Raw genomic sequence first — 18,922 nt, 5'->3', positions numbered from 1 at the left:
ATCATTTCCATCGTATTCGCAAGCACTGCCTGGGAATAGTCTTCCAGTCTTGCTTGGCGTCGGCGTAAATTTCGCCTTTACGCCGTTGCGGCGGTGTGCTTGTGGTTCCATAGTTTCATGGCATGACCTTGTTGATAGTTGAGCGTATTGATGTTTCCAAGACAGCTAGCTGGCATCAATGGCTCAGGGTCGTTCCACCGACCACTCGGTGAATCCAGGCAGGCTGACCACCCTTGTAAGGTGTACTGCCATGTTCGCGGTGGCTGGCCATCAATGTCCGCCGCACGTCCTCATCTCATTCCCGAGGGTGATCGATCGAAGGTCGCACAAAGGGGGTGTGTGTGCCGTTGCCTGACTATGCTGACATCGTCCATCGTGAGTGGTGCTTCGGCTTGGGCTCAACCGCAGATTCCCACCTCCCAGACGGACACCAGGCAGAGGTGGAGGGGTGGCAAGAGGGCCAGATCCGTGGCAGAACCACATGCACTCCAGTTGCCAATCGAAGGCATTCAATGCCCATCGGCGGAGCGGCCGACCAGAAGAACTCAGCTGCCTACCTCCGTCTGATGCGGCTACGTGCATGCTAACATGCTGAGCTAGGCCCGCCGTCCTCGATCCAAGCTAAAGGAGATGGCAGACCGCTCCGTGGAATACGAGGGGCCTGGCGTCACTCGGGTGGTCGGGCAGTGGGGGGGTTAATAGGGTCCCGATGGGTAGAGTAGCATCCAGCAGGCATCACGAGAGGTGCGGGAAAAGGGCTCCTTGCCTTTCTGGGCCGTCGCAGGGTCTCCCGGATGGGCGGCGGGTGAAGCCACCCGGACCCGGCAGTGCCATTGCATCGCCGACATCATCCACCACTACCTCCACTCACCACCACCACTGCCATCACCATCCTCAAATCATCAGTCATGCGCTCCTGCAGGGTCCGCCCTTGCAGTCCAACAACAAACATGCACCATACTCCTCCTCCTACTCTTCGCCCTTCTGTGAGGTCCCATCCGCCGCGCAGAAAGAGGGGAGAATTGGAGAAGAAAAAAAGTAAGCGGCCACGCCCATTCTTTTACGAGGCGGCCCACCCTTAGCTGGCTGCCGATCACCCCGTGTTGGGCCCATGTCGATCTAAAAGGGGACTCCCGTGTGGGCGGCGCCAGCTCAGTGGGCGGGGAGAAGGCCAGAGGAAGGAGGGTGTGAAGTCATAGGTTCGAGTGAGACCGGGGGGCATTGTCCGGCTGTTGGAGATGTGCTGCTACGACTGCATGTGCGAGCGTGCCGTCGACACAGGGTCCAAAGGGAGGAGAGAGGGGGGAAGGTGCATATATAAGAGAGGCGAGTGTCTCGCCTTGGTGTCGAGGAGTTCTTCTAGAGTGCCATCCTCATCCTCAGCATCACAGCAAGTCTCTCTTACCTTTCGAGACCATCACCTTCTTATACAAACCATTGCCTACCGCATCTCACGACACCACACACAAACAACACCACCGCACATCACTATCCCACCATCCACCATGCAGCTCACCCAGATCCTCGCCGCCGCCACCACCCTCATGGCCTCCTCGGCGCTGGCCGCCCCCGCGCCCGCCAGCAAGTCGATGATGGCCTCTGGCGCACAGTGGACCATCGAGGGGATGAAGCGCGAGTGCGCGAGCGACGACAGCTCGTGCACGTGGAAGTTTGGCATCAACCCGCACGACGGCAAGGCCGCCACGCAGTGCGAGTACGTGGTCAAGCAGGCGCACGCCTCGCGCGCCAACCCGGCCGGCCCGAGCAACTGCGGCGACTACACCATCACGTCGGGCTGGAGCGGGCAGTTTGGCGAGGGCAATGGCTTCACGACGCTGTCGGTCGTGGACAACAAGAAGCGGCTCATCACCTGGCCTGCGTACACGGACAAGCAGGTCCAGGACGGAAAGGTGGTTGAGCCCGACCAGAGCTACACTCCCCAGAACCTGCCTTAGAAGCAGCGCGGGCGGTAGTACGCACGCACGGAAACCCACGCAGCCCAGTCGAACTACGAAGCTTGCCGAAAAGAAAAGGGGTTTACTGACGGGCTGAGATGGGACGGACATGATGGCACGAACATGCTTCGGAATAACGAGTAGGTAACGCACAAACAAAGTATAGTTGTTAGTAGTAGTAGTAGTAGTAGTAGTAGTAGTAGTAGTAATCCCTAGCTTTATTGCACTGAAACTGCGGAATGGTTGCCATCCAGTAAAAGATGAATTTTGCCTAGAGATTTATCCCAGTGCCATGGCTTGGCTGCTTCAACAAGAGACAGAAACCAGGGCAACCCGCCCCCTCAACATTCCACCACCCGCCGCCAAGTAGCACAGAGACATCACGACCAGGCATCATCCGAGCACATGAAGCACCAGCCAGCCACCACCAGCCTCTTTTCTTTCTTTCCAGAAATGCCCTTTCCCACCCCCATCAATCGCAGCCCCTCAACCAGGGTACCGCTTCCCAATCGCATCATACCACTTGCCAACAATGGCGTTGCCCGGCCCCGCCGTGATCATCTCCTCGCCCGCCTCCCACTTGCGCGCCACCTCGTCCATGAACTCTTCCACCGCCAGCGTGTTGTCGTTCTTGTGCTTCTTGTTGTCGTCGGGGTCCTCGCGCTCGCGGTGCAGGTCCGTCGCCACCATGGGCGGCGCAATCTCCACGACGCGCACGCGGCGCAGCTGGCCTGGGGCAGCGGCTCCCTCCGCCTGGGCGAGCTGCGTGCGCAGGTTCATGCTCCAAAAGTGCAGCCACGCCTTGGTGCCGTTGTACACGGGGTTGATGATGGAAAAGGGCACGAAGCCCAGCACGCTCGAGACGTTGACAATGGTGGCCGTTCCGCCGCCGTTATTCTTCTTGTTCTTGTTGCGCAGGTGCGGCAGCAGCAGCATGGCCAGGTGCAGCGGCCCGCGGATATTGATGTTGATTTCGTTATCCGCACGCGCGAGGAAGTCGCTCACATCGTCGTTGGCCACATCCAGGGGCCGCTGCACGCCCGCGTTGTTGACGAGGCAGTCGAGGTCCGGGTGCTCCGACGTCAAGTGCTCCACGAACAGCGGCATGTCGTCGGTCCTGCCCGTGTCGAGCACGTAGTAGCCCGCGGCGCCGACCTCCTTGGCGGCGGCGCGCAGGTTGGACTCGGTGCGGCCGGCGAGGAGCACCTTTTTGCCGCGCGAGACGAGCCAATGCGCGATGGCCTTGCCGATGCCGCCGCCGCCGCCGGTGACGAGGGCGCAGGTGAAGTCGAGGGGGTGCTGCGTGTCGGGCATGTCGTCGTGTTTCGTATATTATATATGTATGTATATGGTGGGAAATATAACGTCCGCGTTGGTGGTATAAAATCACGGTTCGTGGACTGTGTAGGGGCGCGGCGGTCGTATAACTTGCGTTTAACACTTCACATAAATAAGGATGCGCGCTGGCTTTCGACTCTGGACAATTGACCAAAAGCTGGGCAACATCTCGTACCTTTATACGACTTGGCCCCCCATAACGCATGTTTAAAGACAGGCACATCAACCCCTCGCTCCGTACATACATGGCGCCCGTAATTACGAAGGCCCGTCCACCAAGTTACTACCCACAGCGGCGTCGTCGTCCGGCGACGACACGTCATTGACGTCGTTCAATGGAGCCATGTCCGTCCCGATCGGGATTCTGGGGTCTAGCGCCGGGCCAGTTCGTGCCGGCGCCCCGCCCCGATTCTCCCGGTTTTGTCGTAATAAGTAACAACTTGCCGTCGCCGTCTGCCGGGTACGGAGGGGAACCCGGTCAGGAGAGATTGCGAGGGTGGTTATCCTCGTGAATTATCAAATGAGTTTACCTAAGGGGTACCCAGTAATAGGCATTATCCGGGTCAAACGTGTGTGTTGCTAACAATAACAATTTCCAGAAACAACGACGTAACAAAGTATTTGTTGGGTAACGGAAACTGTTTGATCACGGGTTTGAGCAGTCAAGAATTGAGATGGGATGCCTAACGAATATCACTTGACATATGCCGACATCACTATACCAGGACCTCTCGTAATAAAAAGTAAAGGAAAAGAGATTATTGTGCTCGGATTTTCCTGCTTTTCACGTGCATTGCCCGTCCGTCTATCACTGTTGGTCCCTTTCATCGAACACACCGGCCTACCGTGACCTCCATCGGCAGCCCCCATGAAGCCACTGCTAGTAGTGGTAGCAGCAGTAGTAGCAGCACAGTACGAAGTAGGTAGTAGTGGCACCAGCATCATCCCCAGCCGCGCCCGACCACTATTCCGCATGTGTGCCACGTAGCTGGTTAGGACCATCAGCAGCAGCATCACTGTAGGATGCAGCATCCCTTAGGCTCTGGCTGCTGCTCCACATCCTTCGACCTTCTTTTTTTGGTGGGTGGATCCGGTACCGGCATGTCCGTCGCAAACGCGAGCCTCTTCGTCGCCGTCTTGTGAGGCTCCTCCGGCCGCGGCTCGCACCAGCACTCTTTGCACCAGCGGATGATGTCCCCATAGGCGACGTATTGACCGTCTTCATCGCAACTGCCGCGGTCTCTGCATATCCAGTACGTGTCACAATCATTGCGGATGTTCTCCGGGCATTCAATCGTGAACATTCGTTTCCACACCGGCACCGTGTAGTTGAAAGCCCTTTGTGCCTGCCCGCCGAGGGATCCGAGAAGCAGGCCGAGAAGAGCGGCGTGCTGGCTGAGGAGGAAAACGGAGAGACGCATCTTCGGGACGTCTTGCTGTGTCTTCTTCTCTTCTTCTTGCTTTTTTCTTCCTTTGTCTCTGGTATGGGGAAGGTGGTGATAGGCTGTTGCTGGCAATGGTTGGTCCTTAGGAAGAGCCGGAGCGGGGCCCATCCTCTGATTTATATAGCTCGTCAAGCGCAGATGCCTCTACACTATCTGCCTAGGAGTTTCCAATCCCATCCTTGCCATCATATTTTCTGCGGTGGTCTTTTACGTCCATGCTGGCCCCCCGCCTCCGTCCAGCATGGCCCGTGTTGCTGACTGAAGCAGTCGTTAAGTAATCGGTTGCCCAAATGTTGGCCAAGCCCAGACGCATTGCCGATACTACAGACGAAATCGCCGCGGTCTGAGCGCATCGGCTATCTATACTACATCGCAGACCGCAAGGCATCATGCCGTCTTGCGCCGCGTCCTGGGTCGTGCTCCGCGCGTTCGGCGGCAGTACCACCACGCAACGCCCGGCTTGCCGTAGGAATCTGTGTCCTTGCACGACCAGCTGGAGGCGCCGGTGCCAGTTTCTGGGCCTTGGCCTGTTGGGCAATTGTCACAACGCAATGGGGTGCACGGCTGTAAGCTCGTGCTGATTCACGGAACGAGGCCAGGCCGAGCGAAGCCGGCCCCCAATGGCGGGATGGCGGCTTGATCCCACACCTCCGCTTCAAGGCGGCGAGGATACACTCATCAGGATACGAGGCCCATCTCATGCGACAGCATTCCCTCGGATGGTGACAAGTGCGTATGCTAAAAGGCAGTTGACAACGCAGCTTGCGCGGTCAGCGCCTACGCAGCGGTATACTGGTCGTCATATAATAGGCGTACAAATGCCAAACCACGCGAGCAATTTCAAGTAGACGAGCCCCATCGTTCTCTCACGGGATCATTGTGGAGAGCATCAACCCACGAGCAGGCACGAAACCTAATGACCAACTTGTCCCCTGCGGTGCCGAGCCGCTGGTCTGTGGCTCGGGTCTCGTATGTTCCATAAACTACGACACGCACGCACGCTCAGCCACAATCATGCGCGCACAGTTGTTGGCAGCCATCGCGGGCACCATTTGTCGCTTCATCCGCTGCGACGCCCCTTCAAGCAAGTCTTGGAGGGCGAAAGGCGAGCCAGACACGCCACAGAAAGCTCCCGAACTCAAGGCAGAGATGGTGCAGCGTTGGCGGGCGGCAGCAGCAGCAGCAGCAGCAGAGACGCTCGTCGAAGACTGGCCCTTCGATGAGCAGATCTTCAATGAAAACATCAGCCGACACGCGTGGACGGCGCCCGTGACCACAGTTCAGGGCATGTCGTTGCTGAGGCAGACGCTGTCACAGGCGCGACACATGACGCAGCCGCCACCAGAGGAGCCCCCTTTAGATACCACGGTGGCTCACAGTCCCTGGGAAGGATCGCGGCCGCGGCCTGTCTTGTCGCTATGGGACGTCGATGACAGCGGGCGCCTGCAGCTCTCGCAACTCTCGTGGCTCGGGAATGCGCATGTCGATGATGGGCGAGGAGGGCCGCAGGAGCGCTCGGACTCGAGCCCGGCGGGGGCTGGGAACGGCAGATGCAGCTGCAAGTCTGGTGGCGAGAGCAAAATGTCTATTCACAGTATCACAGAGGCGGTGTCGGACGTGAAAGGTATCGTCACCGAGGCGCGGCCAGCGCTCGTCTCGCTGTGCGCCATCGTCGCGGCAGCATGGGCGTGGTCGCGCGGGTCGGCATGCGGGCTTCGGGGCTTGGCGCTGGTGGTTTTGCTCGTGACGATGCAGACGCGAGGCCTGCGGGAGGGTTTCGGGGGTTAGGGGGAGGCGGCGGCGGCGCACGTCGAGGTGAGATGGCGTTTGTTGGGGGATGGCGAAGCTGGAAATGCTTGGAGGGAGGGAGGAGAGTGCACGGGGATCGGTCCCGTGATCAAGGGCAACGATGCCCTCACCAGAAACAAGTGCGTACACGTACTGAGGTTCCTTTACAAGTTAGTGTACCTGTTACAACAGTAGCCGCCGAGACATTGGGCGTCGTTATCGCGAGGGGGGCTGGCACTGGTATTGAAGACTGTTGGTATTCGCATTGATGGCATCCATGCAAAAGCTTGCCAGTGTCGCAGCGACGTCCCGCCGTTTGTCGCAGCCGCTTGGTTCTCTCTGTTTTGCTTCTTTTTTCTTTTCAGGGTTGGACCAGGGGGTGGACGGGAGGAAGCGAGCCTGCATGGTGGGACGGCGCAGGCAGGCAGGCAGGCAGGCGCCTCGCATGGGCCATGATGGCGTTCGTGGCATGACAGCGGCGTAGGTGGTGTTGGTCGACCAACAACAGATGCAAGTCAGTGACGTGCGTTGGCGGACGGTGAGGTGGAACTGAAGGCGCTGGCGATGGAACGGCCGCGTTCACCGGATCCCTTGTGTGCGCAGTAGCGAGCTGGAGTTGCGCACCCAACAATATGCCGATAGCCCGCTACGTTATTACCTTAGGTACAAGGTTGGGGCTCCAAGACACTCCATCGCTCCAGCGACGTTCCAGCGCTTTCACAGCTGGACCTTAGTAGCACCTACCTAGGTAAGGCACCTTATTAGTAGCCAGGCACCGGCATGGAGGCTTCTGGCACCCAACTTTCCCAGGGGAGGCTCGCTCACGAGGCCCCTTTGAGGTGCTGGGGCCGGGGTCCGTCCAGGCGGCTGGCAACACTGGACCCTGCCCTGCAAGCGCCGGCGGCATGTGGTTTAAAGTTTAGCGCACGTGTGCCACCGCCGACGCCACGCCGCAGCGGGCTTGACTGCACCCGACGCCGCCGGCGCTGGGAGGGGAGGGTTGTGTAACGAAGGGCACTGGTATTGATGGGTCACAACCTGGCGTCGTCTCGTGTCGGGACCTTGGCAACACAATGCGCCCAGTAACGTTAGTATGCAGTAATGGCAACGAAGGCGCATGAAACTGGGGGCAAGAACCGAGATGGTTATTTACCTGGTACTGGGCAGTATACGCTTGGCCTATCGGTACGTTAGTAGTACTAGACACACACTGCCCGCCGACTTTGGGTTCGCAGAGGCCTGAAGCCGACCACTACTTTAGTAGGTACTACCTTAGTGCCTAGGTAAGGTACTACCTTACTGGGCACTCAGCAGGCAGCTTGGCTCTGGTCGGCCGGCCGGGCGGTCACACGTGCTGTGCGGCATTCCCGCCACTGTGAGTACGTAGTGCCACCTGGCAGCACGACAGATTGCTGTGATGCTATTAGAGCCGCCTCTCTCAGGTACAAACGCTCTTCCACAAGGGCGGGCCATTCTCATCAACCGCCGACAAGTCGACCGCACTCTTTCTCGAAGCGAATATGACGCGACGCCCCCCGAGCCTTCCGGCGCCGGGCCAAGAGCGGCCGGTCTAGTTGCGACTTGCCAAGTTAGTGGCTTATACGTGGAACGTACGCGTAACGCGGGCGACGTGCCCCCCCTTGGTCTCATCGTCGCCGTCCAGTCGCCAAGCAGCCGCCACGCCAGATGCAGCGCCAGTCGCTTCGAATAGTGTCGCGGTCATGGGAGGAGAGGGTGTGAAGCATTCAGTCGCGAGGCGAGACAAAGGATGGCAGATGGGTAGGTAATAAGGTAGGTGGGCGCTAACCACATTTTGCAGGCGCCAGGGGGGGGGCTTCCGTTGTTGGCGCCGAGGACGCTGTTGGCCGCTGTGGCCAGGGGCTGCAGCTGTTGGGTGGTGAGGCGCGAGGCGCCGCCCGCCTATAGGTTGTCCCGTCTGGGAAAGGGGGACCCGCCAACCTTAACATTTACCTTAAATTTCCCTCGCCCTCTAACGAGCCTGTGCCGCCCACCATGAAGCCCGGTCAACGAGCCCCCGACCAAGATCTTGTTCGACCTCTGCCGTTTTTTTCTTCTCCCTCGACTGTTCAAGAATACCGTTTTGTCCAAGCACAGTTCATGTACCATCTCAACCGAGGGCCAAAGGGGGGCCGTGTGTGGCGCATGTCACGGCTCCCCGCCGTCCGTCAGCCGTCTGTCACGCGCCCAAGGGCGGACTGCAGTGGTATATACTGTATGGGTAATGTCTCTCCTGCACTTGGTACCTTGGTACGTAGTGGAGAATACGTTACAGTGGTCATCGACAGCGCGACCGTGATTCATCCCCCAAGGTCGGAAGGGCGGGCGGAGAACCGAGTCAGATAAGGGGGGAAAGGGGGGGGGGGGTCCAATGCACTTCGTCCAGAAACCCTGCGACAGACAACAGAGAGAGAAAGAGACGGGGAAAAACAGGAGACAAGATCGGCGGGTGATGGTTGCGTTGTATGTACGGCATGGCACCCGCCAAGGCGCAGCCCGCGCATCTGCTTGGCCGCCTGGACTTGCACAGCCCCCCCTTGGTGGCTCTTGGCCGAGCGACTAAGGTTGATGAATGCGCGCGCGCCCACCGCCATCTTTGTTGGCGGAACTTGCTCCATCGGCGGTTGCTTGGGAGCGTGAAAGTTAGTATGAGTACCTAGTGCCTGCAGAACCTTTCTTGGCCCGCCTGCCTGTGTTTTTCAGAGGCCTCATCCCCCCCCCCCCCTTTTCCCGCCCTGCCCGTGTCTTTATTTTGAGCTTGCTTGCTTTCCACAAACATGTACTAGGTACGTGTACCGTACTGTACTGTCCTGTACGGCACCAGACTGTAGCATTGATGAGCGCCAAAAGCTCCCCACCTTGACTCGGCACGCTCCACTTGCTGTGATGCTTGACGCTTCTTCCCGCCTCCTCCTCCCTTTGCTTCCCCAGAGTGATTCTTCCCTTCCTTCCTTCTCCTCCCATGACACACCACGATTGATATAGACGCCTTCATTCGTTGGCACTTGTTTCGACCCCCTTGTGTTTCTGCGCCGCCCCGGCCAGCCGCTCGCTTTGGCATCACTTGATTCCGACATCTTGCCCACCAGACATCATCACCATCACCGCCGCCGTCGCCCCGACCGCAACGCTCGCTTCCAAGCTTCAACCACCGCTATTTCCAATTTTCCACGCTTCTCTCTTCCAGACCCCCATATCTGCGATATTCCGGTCTATTCCCGCGCTCCGTTTTTGGCAACATAACGCACTCGGCCACGGGAGACCCGCGACTCCAAACCCCGACCCCGCCGCTTGAAGCCTTGTTCACGATAGACTCGGCCAGGCGCGCAAGGACAACGCCATGGTCTCTCGTAGGAGCCTCGCTCTCAGCGCGGGCCTCGCCCTCCTTGCTGCCGTCGCCGATGCCCAGACGTACAAGATAGACACGCCAGGTGTGTAGATTCCCCTCAGCCCACAACAGGTTTCCTCACAGGGAAAAAAACAAAAGCAGCGGCAACAACAACAACAACAACAACAACAGCCTGGCTAATAGACACCCCGCCAACAGACAACATCCGGCAGTCGGCCCGCACACTCGCATACGACCTCATGCTCTTCTACCCGGGAAACAAGACGGGCGGCATCCCCGGCACGCTGCCCGGCCCTCCGCCTGCAGGACCCTACTACTGGTGGGAGGGCGGCGCCATGATGGGCACCTACATCGACTACTGGCGCTGGACTGGCGACGCCAGCTACAATCACGTCATCATGGAGGGCATGCTGCACCAGGTCGGCGACAACCGCAACTACATGCCCGCCAACCATACCGCCTCGCTAGGCAACGACGACCAAGGCTTCTGGGGCATGTCAGCCATGCTCGCCGCCGAGAACAAGTTCCCCAACCCCCCGGATGACCAGCCGCAGTGGCTCGCCCTTGCCCAAGCCGTCTGGCACACCATGGCCGACCCGACTCGCCACGACACCACCTGCAACGGCGGCCTGCGCTGGCAGATTCCCTTTTCCAACGCCGGCTACAACTACAAGAACAGTGCGTTTTGCTACCCATCTGTGTTTGCCCACTGACGCTGACTCTCTCTTGCGAAACAAACAGCCATCGCAAATGGCTGCTTCTTCAACATTGGGGCCCGCCTTGCCCGCTATACGGGCAACCAGACATACGCAGACTGGGCCGACAAGACATGGGACTGGCTGTGGAACGTGAACTATATTGACCACGATAGCTGGCACGTCTATGACGGCGCTCATGTCGATACCAATTGCACCGACGTCAACAAGGCCACCTTTTCGTACAACGCCGGCGTCATGCTGCAAGGTGCCGCCTTCATGTACAACTATGTACGTTGATACCGACTTTTCGTCGCCTCTTGTTTTCTGTCCTCCAAGCTGGGTCACCTCACCGTTGCTCCAAACCTGAACTGACCGCAATGAAATGAATTAGACCAACGGCGACACAAAGTGGAAGAACCGCGTCGATAAGCTCATCGAGTCCACATTCAAAAACTTCTTCCCCAAGGACATCGCCTACGAGGTGCCCTGCGAGGGCCGCAAAGGCGCCTGCTCGCCCGACATGTTGTCCTTCAAGGGCTACGTTCACCGCTGGCTATCCGTGGTGACGCAGGTGGCCCCCTACACGCGCGACAAGATCTTGCCCACGCTGCGCAAGTCGACGGAGGCGGCCGTCAAGCAGTGCACGGGCGGCGAGACCGGACGCGCCTGCGGCTTTTACTGGAGCGGCGGCTCCTACGTCGACCCGTCCGTTGACAAGACGACTGGCGCCGGCGAAGCCATGAACGTGCTCGCCGCCGTCTCGGCGCTGCTCATTGACGACGCGCCCGTCCCCGTCACCAACGGGACGGGCGGCATCAGCAAGGGCAACCCAAACCCCGGCGGCGGCGGCGCCGACAATGGCGAAAAGCCCCCTAAGCCCATCACCACGGCCGACAGGGCCGGCGCCGGCATACTGACGTTCTTGCTCGTCGGCGGGTCCCTGGGCACATTTGTCTGGATGAGCATGTTTGACTAGGCGAGGGGCGCCATGCGAGCGGGGACTCGGATCTGGCGAGGAGATGTGGTTTTCTTGTCATTGCGTCCCGCTTTGGCCGTTGAGGCGCGCGGGATCGTGTGCATGTGCCGGCGTTTGGATACTGGTGGCGTTTCATAATGTGCGAATCATCGTTGTTTTTGGCGTGACACCCCTTCATAGCTTTCTATTTCGCTCTTCCTTTTGGCTTCATGATGTGCGGTGGTATCCATGGGACTCACTGAGGTTATAGAAAACCGAGTAGAATGCACATACGATTGACATATACTTTGCTTGGGTGCGCCACGCCATGGCGGCCCTTTCAAGTGTAACGTACACGACGACAATGAGTAGAGAAGCCGAGTGGAGTAGATGCGTAATATGACTATGCGAAATACCTTCATTTAAAATGCGTCACAGTTGACATGCACCCATGGCGGCAGTCATGCGCAATAAGTCAGGCACCCGACGGGGGAACAGCGGGTAGGGAATGTGGACTGTCAGGCTGTCACAGCTGTCAAACAAGCCTCGGACCTCAAGAGCCCCCATGCCTGAAAGAATTGGTTTATCGACAAGCAGCCGATGCGGTGTCTCTGGGGCATATGATTATGATGTGAAGATTCTAGTTGACCTAAGAGCTTACATGGCATATAGACATGTATAGTAAGGGGGGGGGGGGGGGCGTATAAAAGTCGGAGCAACGGGTAGACTTTTAACAATTGGTCGAGTCCGGCTGGGCCTCAACAGATGCTGGCTCAACTAGAGCTGCTGCCTCAGACAAAATCCCCAGGTTGACGTCTTCACTTTTGCAAAGCACCCTCCCAGAGTGTTGCAAGTAAACACATGTATCTTTATCGTTTGCGCACTAGTAAAGAATAGGCTGTTAGCAACGAGAATCGGCGACAGCATTGAAGCAGAGGCTGGGGAATAGTCACGGTATAAGGGCATACCGGCAGTTGGCAAGTGTTCAAAGAGGGAGAGAGGGGGAAAGGGTCGAGCGTGCTGATACATAGGTACCTACAGGGCTGCGATCATTGCAATGCAAAGAATCCTTTACTCTCGCCACACTCCAGTACCGCAATTCCGACTTGTCGTAATCCCGGACGAAGAATGGACGATAGACGCATTTACCGAAGGGATGCAAGTCGTCCGCTGTGAAGCATTCCTACATGTATTCGCCAAGTCAGCAATGGAGACGCAACGAGACCCCAAATTGGCAACTGCCACGCGTGTTTCCTTTCCATAGCCTGCTTCTGGATGCTTGTGCCTCAATCCATTATTCTTCTTTCCTCTTTGTCTTTCGAGGCAAGAGTTGATGAGTATTGTCAGGTTGGAGGGGGCCAAGAAAGGGGAACACATTTCATGGACGGGTATCAATAGCGCAAGGGTAGAAGGAAGGTGGAGGCGAGTGCTTCATCTGATACGTACACCTCATGATGCTTGGTTCATTTGTTCCGCATAATTGTTCGCCTCAACCGGGTTGGAAAAGGAGGGGTGGATCCTGTATTTCGGGACACTCGTTGTCGCTGCAGTACATGCAGTGAGGACAATGCAGATAGCGTGCGGGACCCTCATCGTGATGCTGAAGTCCGCGTGAGTCGGGAGAATATGCCCACTGGGGATTGAACAACCAGACGTCGGCGGAGCACGACGCCGTCGAGGCGTAACGGTGGGCTAACCGAGGTGCGCACGGCCCAAGATATGTGTCCGCGCTCTTCTGTATGGGGAGAGAGGGAGAGGGAGAAGAGGGAGAAATAGAGAGAGAGCAGGATATCGTTAAAAACAGGTCCAGTCATGTCGGGAAGCACAGGATGGGAAGCCAACCTCGGGGCCTTTATACCCACGAGCGTACACGCAGTTGGCTGTTGAAGACTGGACCAACCTTTCTCTCTATCTCTCTCGCTCTCTCTTGATTTTTTTGGGTACTTTTTGTTTGTAATTGAGGTAATATTGCGTGACTGCTTGATACAAATTACCAGACGTCAGACAATAACATGACCGTTTGATACGTGGTCAAACCGGGTCAAGGGTATCTACCGCCCTGTGCCGAGCTTGATGAGGCTCGGTCGGCCCTATTGGAGCTCCACCAAACGTGTAGCCAGGGCTACTAGGCAGATGCTCAAGCAAAGCACTGGGAAGACGACATATGGGTGGCGGCTGGCCGCGCGTTTGTTACACCGGGTGCCTGGTGGCGCGTGCGTGGAGGCGTCAACATCAACATGGTCGTCAGGCAAAGCCCAGGCAATGACTTACGATTTACCGATACCCCTCCACTTTCGTGGAAACATGGACTCTACGTGTACGTATATGCATCACACGCCAGTGACGGCCCAAGGGCTTCCATACTTTGAACAACAATTCCTTGTATAAAAGCGAGTATAGATACAGCTGACTAAAGAAAGGTATTGAGGGAACTCTTCGATAGGTACAGGCCGATATGTGAAAAGGATCGCACACGAGGCTTACAGCCGGCCTCAGTCTGTCTGGTCTGCGCTTACTCCTCCGTATGTGTAGGACAGGAATTTTTAATATTTAGGACGTCATACGGGTCGCAATAGATACTCCAGGGAGGGCCCCCAGTCCGCGTGACAACAGCACAACTATCGTCTTTTTCCTTGCACTGTGCAGTTTGGTCAGCCAAGAGATGCCCTGGGTCAACATGTGTGGAGCTACATGTAAGGAGTAATGACGAGCCAGCCAGCACTGAGCTGACGACAAGACACAGCTCTATTGCCGGGCACGGATACACGCAATGCCCAAGCCTGAAAGACGGCTACACGTGAAGGGGAGATGGACATGATAACGTACTGGGGAAATGCCAAGGCATTCCTCCTGACGCTTCCAGGAATAAATAGCATACTGGCTGTCCTCCCTCGTGCTTTTTGTGTTTAGACGAGGGGCGTGTTTCTTGTACTCGCACAACTGAGACAAAACGTCGCATTTCTACCCAAAAGGGTTCTGGGTTAGCATTGATGTACAGCGCGCTCCCTGATCTTTTCTTCTTAACCCTTTGGCTGGCTGCGCTGTCTTTAGTGCCTTCTCAGGGGTGGAATCCGAGCGCATGTGGGTTGAAAGAGGAGGGGGGGGGGGGCAGTAGGTTTTCTGTACGTACTCCATATCGTGGTTTTGCGTCCAGGCCGTCTGCGTAGGCAAGAGCCTCGGTTTCAGTCGCGAACGTCGGGTGTTGTGGCTTCCTGTGTGCCTCGATATTAACTGCAAGAGTGGCGAGGCACGCCCCGAGGATGGCAGGGAGCCTCATATCGTCGTCGCTCTCCGCGAGGCCGGCCCAGGAAAAGTTGGAACGAGACGAAGGCGTCTCGGTCACGTAGTAGGTCTGGTTAGGAGAGGATGGAGCGATAAGACGGCAGCCCTGTTGGAGCCAAGCAGATGCGCCTAGGCTGGCTATTTGTACTACTTCCTGTCCACAGGGCCGGACTTGACTGTGTTCGATCTCTGGCGGCACTGCAAAAAGACTTCTGCCTTGACGATCGGGGCGTGAATCCTGAAACAGGATTGCGCGTTCGACACGGAGGCAATCGGAGGAATCTTCATTCAATTCGTAATTCATTAGAAAACACCGCGACGCATAGCAGCACGAGTTGGGCCACAAAGTATTCCGACCGCAGTCACAAGGCCCTAGAACCTCGCCCAATGAGGTATTATCAAGGCGGTAACACATTGGGGCCCGTGTCAATGCGAAGCGTCCGTCCCACGCACCGCAACATGAACTTCGGCTCCGCCCGGCCCAGTCCAGTCCACAGCAGCATTGAAACGCCCAGGCTACAGCACGCAGTGCCAGTCGTCCACGTTGGTATAATTGCCCCCGGCCTTCATTACGTTTCTCAGCGGGTATTTGCAATGCCTTCGTGTGTAGTCTACTTGACCGGGCGCTCCCGCATCCTGGAGCCTGGTGCCCGTGACAAAGTCGGGCGGAACACCTTCCTCGACCCAGCGAGTCATGGCAGTTAAGACGTTGGCCGTGGGATCTCGACTCGCCATGTTGTCCCCGCGGTTCCCGATCGCGCTGGCGCCCGTGCCGCCGAGGCAGTGACTCATGCCGCTGATGCGGAAGTACCGATAGAACCTGTCTATGTCCGCGCTGGCGAGGCTCATCGTCCGGGACGCAAGGTTGTAGTAGTGCGTGGAGCTCGCGGAGCTGATCAAGGGGTCCTCCAAGCCGTGGTAGTGCAGCAGCTTGGCACCGCGGTCTCTCATCTGGGTGAGGTCGCCCGAGTACGTTCTGACACTCGCGGGGTCGTGCTTGAAGGCGTATTCCCACTGCTCGGGCGTCAAGCTCTCCGTATCTAGGTTGGAGTCGTTGTAGACGGCATACTTGAACCAGTGGTCCGTATACTGAAACTGCTCGCTGCCATAGACCGAAAGTATGGAGCCGACGATGCCGCTAAAGGGCTCGGCACGTGGATAGACAAAAGTGCCATTGACGCCGTCGACGGGCGACAGGAAGCGTCTAATCGTATCTGCCTGCTTGCCGGTGAGACACGTCGCTGAGTTGACGCCGGGGCGGCAGATAAGCGCCTCGGGTCTAAAGTTGCACAAAGAAGGGTCCTCGAATATGCCATCGATTGCTCCGTCAAGGTGGTCGCACTGAGACGACATCTCGGCGTCGATCGCGGCCCACGACGTACGTGGGGGAACTCCCTCCGGACCGACCTCTTTGATGATGCTGTGGAACAGGCCGGACCATGCCAGTAAGCCCTGAAAGTTGAACGCAGGCGCCCCAGCCACAATCCCGTCGAAAATATCGGGAAAGTCCTGTGCCATCTTGAATCCCTGCCGACCCCCGGTGGAGCAGCCCAGGTAATACGACTTCCTGTGTGCCTTTCCGTAAAACTTGTCGGTGACGTGCTTGCCGATGGCGGTGGACATTGTCAGAGAGCGGTACGAGTAGTCAATGACAACCTCAAGGTTGTTCAGGAAGCGAGTGCCGTTTTGTCCGCTGTGTCCGTTGTTCGAGCCCGTCGCGGCAAAACCCAGTTCGGTGGCGTATGTCATGTCGTCGTAGCCGATGCAGCCATTGATACCAGCGTTGCCAGTCGAGAGGAATCGGCGCGTCCAGTTCCGGGGCAACCAGACCTCCATGATGAAGTCGGAGCGGTCGGACGTGGTTACATTTAAGCCGAGGCGGCAAATGTCAACGTGGATGGTGGTTGAGTTGAAGCATGACGGATCGAGGCCGGGCACGACCAGGTTGGTTCCGGCAGGGACGTACTCCGAGTATAGCGGCGTGATGTTCGACGGTTGGGCGGCGTGTCTGAGATCAGAGCATTTGCTCTCGAAACTGGTCGACGGGTACTGCGATGTAGCGACACAAAGAGGGAAGTGGCTCGCAGCGAGGGCGACGCAGAGGCTCAACCAAAACGCCATGGCAAGGTAGTGAGTCAAACTGTCTTCTGCGCTCGTTGACTGCATATGCGAAGAAGTCTGGGGTGCAGCCGTCTCCTTTTATAGGCTTAACGACGACGCTATTTGCCGTCGCAGCTTGGCGAGACTGCAAGGGCCATCTCTGGAAGCGGCTCTTGCATGACTCTCAATCCTGGCATCGTACACATTGACATGGTGGTGGTGTTGTCAGATTCATCAATTCTCCAACAGTCACAGCCCATCCAATCGCAATATTGACTTTTATCCGCGCCTACAACACACGGAGTTTCTAACCAATTTTCCTCTGCATCAGCGCCTCCTCCTGTCACCTCGGCCTCATCGGTGCGGCGAAGCTGCGCCAGGCAATTCGCACGATCGCAAAGGCCCGATCAAAACGCGGGCACCTCGTCTCATTCGGGGACGAGCACATGTAAGCCTGGACGAAATCTTGACCGTTTCCATGTTGAAAGTCCAGCAGTTCATCTATTTTACCCAAAAGAAGCGTTAGTGCGATGCACACCTGCCCCTCCTCCCCACGATCAGACCCAGACGGCATTGTATTACGGCAGTCGAAAACCCGGTATTCCCTATAGCGTTTTCCACCTTGTCCCGCCTCTTATCAAACTCTCGATGAAGATCGATCCAACCGGAAGTCGTTGTTCCGGTCATTGAGATGCTGTACGTGGACTGAAAGAGGCAGGCGAGAGGGTTTTCTCGTGGTACGGCGCTGATTTGCAGTGCAATGAGCCTCATCGCCGGAGAAGGTTCTGTGTTTTCAGCTTGCTTCCGGGAAATAGCATCACCGCAGATATACGGCCCGAATCTGGACAATAACCGGCCATCCGATGGGTGCCGATGGCAAAACGCGTTACCCAAACATCTGCAGCCTGTGGGAGCAGTCTCTATGTCTATTGGCGATGGAGATTAGATGGGGCACGGTGGAGAGACTGTTGCTGCAGGCTGACGACCGAGATGGCACTTGATTAACATGACGCTGTGTGCGCTGCCATTGAGCGTTGAGCGACGCTCGCGCTTACTGCGATTGAGCGACTGAGCGATTCTGATGGGGAGTCATGAAATGTCAATTCGAGGAAGCCTTTATGGTTCGAAATGGAAATTCTAATATTGAATCAAATCTCGTTGAAACGATTGAAAAATGTCGAAGGGCATGGCAACCTGGCTATTTACGGTGCCCAGACACAGCAACATAAGGTTAACAGGGTTAACAACAGTGATAAGGATTTTGCAATATCACATGAGTATGAGTGTCTCCGAATGGCACCAGCGGCAGAGTGATTACTGTGTACGCTAAAAATAGCAGTCAAGGCTTCAGGGGCCAGCGACGCGCTGGCGCTTCACTCATATTTTGAGTGAAGCACACAAAGATCACTATAGCTTCACCCTCCGGGGCGCAGTCGCTCGCAGCACAGCACTTACACAACACGGGCGCGCGAACCATCCCGCTGTCCCGACATGAATGCTTTGCGGGTCTGTCTATGCCGATGCAGCGCGGCCTTGTCCACGTCAATCCCAACTATTCATCAGAACTGGTGTTGTAGAAAAGCACGTCTTGATCGATATGGCAATGCATGAACATTGACTCAGCCGCTCAGCCCAGTATAGGCACAGGATGCAGCTTGCAGCCCTGGCACCGAGACTTGTCTCAGCCACTCCCAGCAAAAGCCGAAGTTGCAAAACTGATGGATCCTTCGTTACCGAACTAGTCGCAGGCAGCACCAGGCACCTCCAAATCCTTCATGTTCACGAATGGAGAGAGCGCAAGCCGACCCGTTTCCCAATGAGTCGAAAAGGGTCGACATGTCTGCCTTTTTGGGGCAACATGGGCGCTGCGCCCCGTGAACATGTTGCCGCACGCGTCCTACCATTCATTCCTACCGACGAATCCCACAACACACGCACGCGGGGGCGATGAACGGCTCGGCAGCGTCGCCCATGACCATAGGCTGGAGCGTGAC

At 57.1% G+C, this 18,922-nt stretch overlaps 7 protein-coding genes across 7 annotated transcripts; 4 read left to right on the top strand and 3 right to left on the bottom strand.

Annotated features, from left to right (window-relative positions):
• Positions 1-709: 709 nt before the first annotated feature.
• Positions 710-1,042, top strand: JDV02_003032 (uncharacterized protein; the record flags this gene model as incomplete). Its single annotated transcript, XM_047984114.1, has 1 exon — positions 710-1,042. The coding sequence occupies one exon, from the start codon at positions 710-712 to the stop codon at positions 1,040-1,042; it is 333 nt and encodes a 110-aa protein (XP_047840086.1).
• Positions 1,043-1,505: 463 nt separating this feature from the next.
• JDV02_003031 (uncharacterized protein) lies at positions 1,506-1,955 on the top strand (the record flags this gene model as incomplete). The annotated part of the gene is made up of 1 exon (XM_047984113.1): positions 1,506-1,955. The coding sequence occupies one exon, from the start codon at positions 1,506-1,508 to the stop codon at positions 1,953-1,955; it is 450 nt and encodes a 149-aa protein (XP_047840085.1).
• A 349-nt stretch (positions 1,956-2,304) lies between these two features.
• Positions 2,305-3,423, bottom strand: JDV02_003030 (uncharacterized protein). The gene has a single exon (XM_047984112.1). The coding sequence runs from the start codon at positions 3,267-3,269 to the stop codon at positions 2,442-2,444; it is 828 nt and encodes a 275-aa protein (XP_047840084.1). The 5' UTR covers positions 3,270-3,423; the 3' UTR covers positions 2,305-2,441.
• Positions 3,424-4,023: 600 nt separating this feature from the next.
• On the bottom strand, positions 4,024-4,805 carry JDV02_003029 (uncharacterized protein). The gene has a single exon (XM_047984111.1). It carries the CDS (start codon positions 4,712-4,714, stop codon positions 4,307-4,309), a length of 408 nt encoding a protein of 135 aa, XP_047840083.1. The 5' UTR covers positions 4,715-4,805; the 3' UTR covers positions 4,024-4,306.
• Positions 4,494-6,526, top strand: JDV02_003028 (uncharacterized protein; the record flags this gene model as incomplete). The annotated part of the gene is made up of 1 exon (XM_047984110.1): positions 4,494-6,526. Exon 1 carries the CDS (start codon positions 5,753-5,755, stop codon positions 6,524-6,526), a length of 774 nt encoding a protein of 257 aa, XP_047840082.1. The 5' UTR covers positions 4,494-5,752.
• A 3,358-nt stretch (positions 6,527-9,884) lies between these two features.
• JDV02_003027 (Mannan endo-1,6-alpha-mannosidase) lies at positions 9,885-11,567 on the top strand (the record flags this gene model as incomplete). Its single annotated transcript, XM_047984109.1, has 4 exons — positions 9,885-9,975; positions 10,092-10,571; positions 10,635-10,879; positions 10,983-11,567. The coding sequence occupies 4 exons, from the start codon at positions 9,885-9,887 to the stop codon at positions 11,565-11,567; spliced, it is 1,401 nt and encodes a 466-aa protein (XP_047840081.1).
• A 3,777-nt stretch (positions 11,568-15,344) lies between these two features.
• Positions 15,345-16,949, bottom strand: JDV02_003026 (Feruloyl esterase; the record flags this gene model as incomplete). Its single annotated transcript, XM_047984108.1, has 1 exon — positions 15,345-16,949. One exon carries the CDS (start codon positions 16,947-16,949, stop codon positions 15,345-15,347), a length of 1,605 nt encoding a protein of 534 aa, XP_047840080.1.
• Between the last annotated feature and the right edge of the window lie 1,973 nt (positions 16,950-18,922).

The sequence above is a fragment of the Purpureocillium takamizusanense genome, chromosome 2 (assembly GCF_022605165.1).
Source record: "Purpureocillium takamizusanense chromosome 2, complete sequence".
NCBI classification, from domain to species: domain Eukaryota; kingdom Fungi; phylum Ascomycota; class Sordariomycetes; order Hypocreales; family Ophiocordycipitaceae; genus Purpureocillium; species Purpureocillium takamizusanense.
Note: the sequence above shows the minus strand (reverse complement) of the source record. Positions and strands in the feature narration are given on the sequence as shown.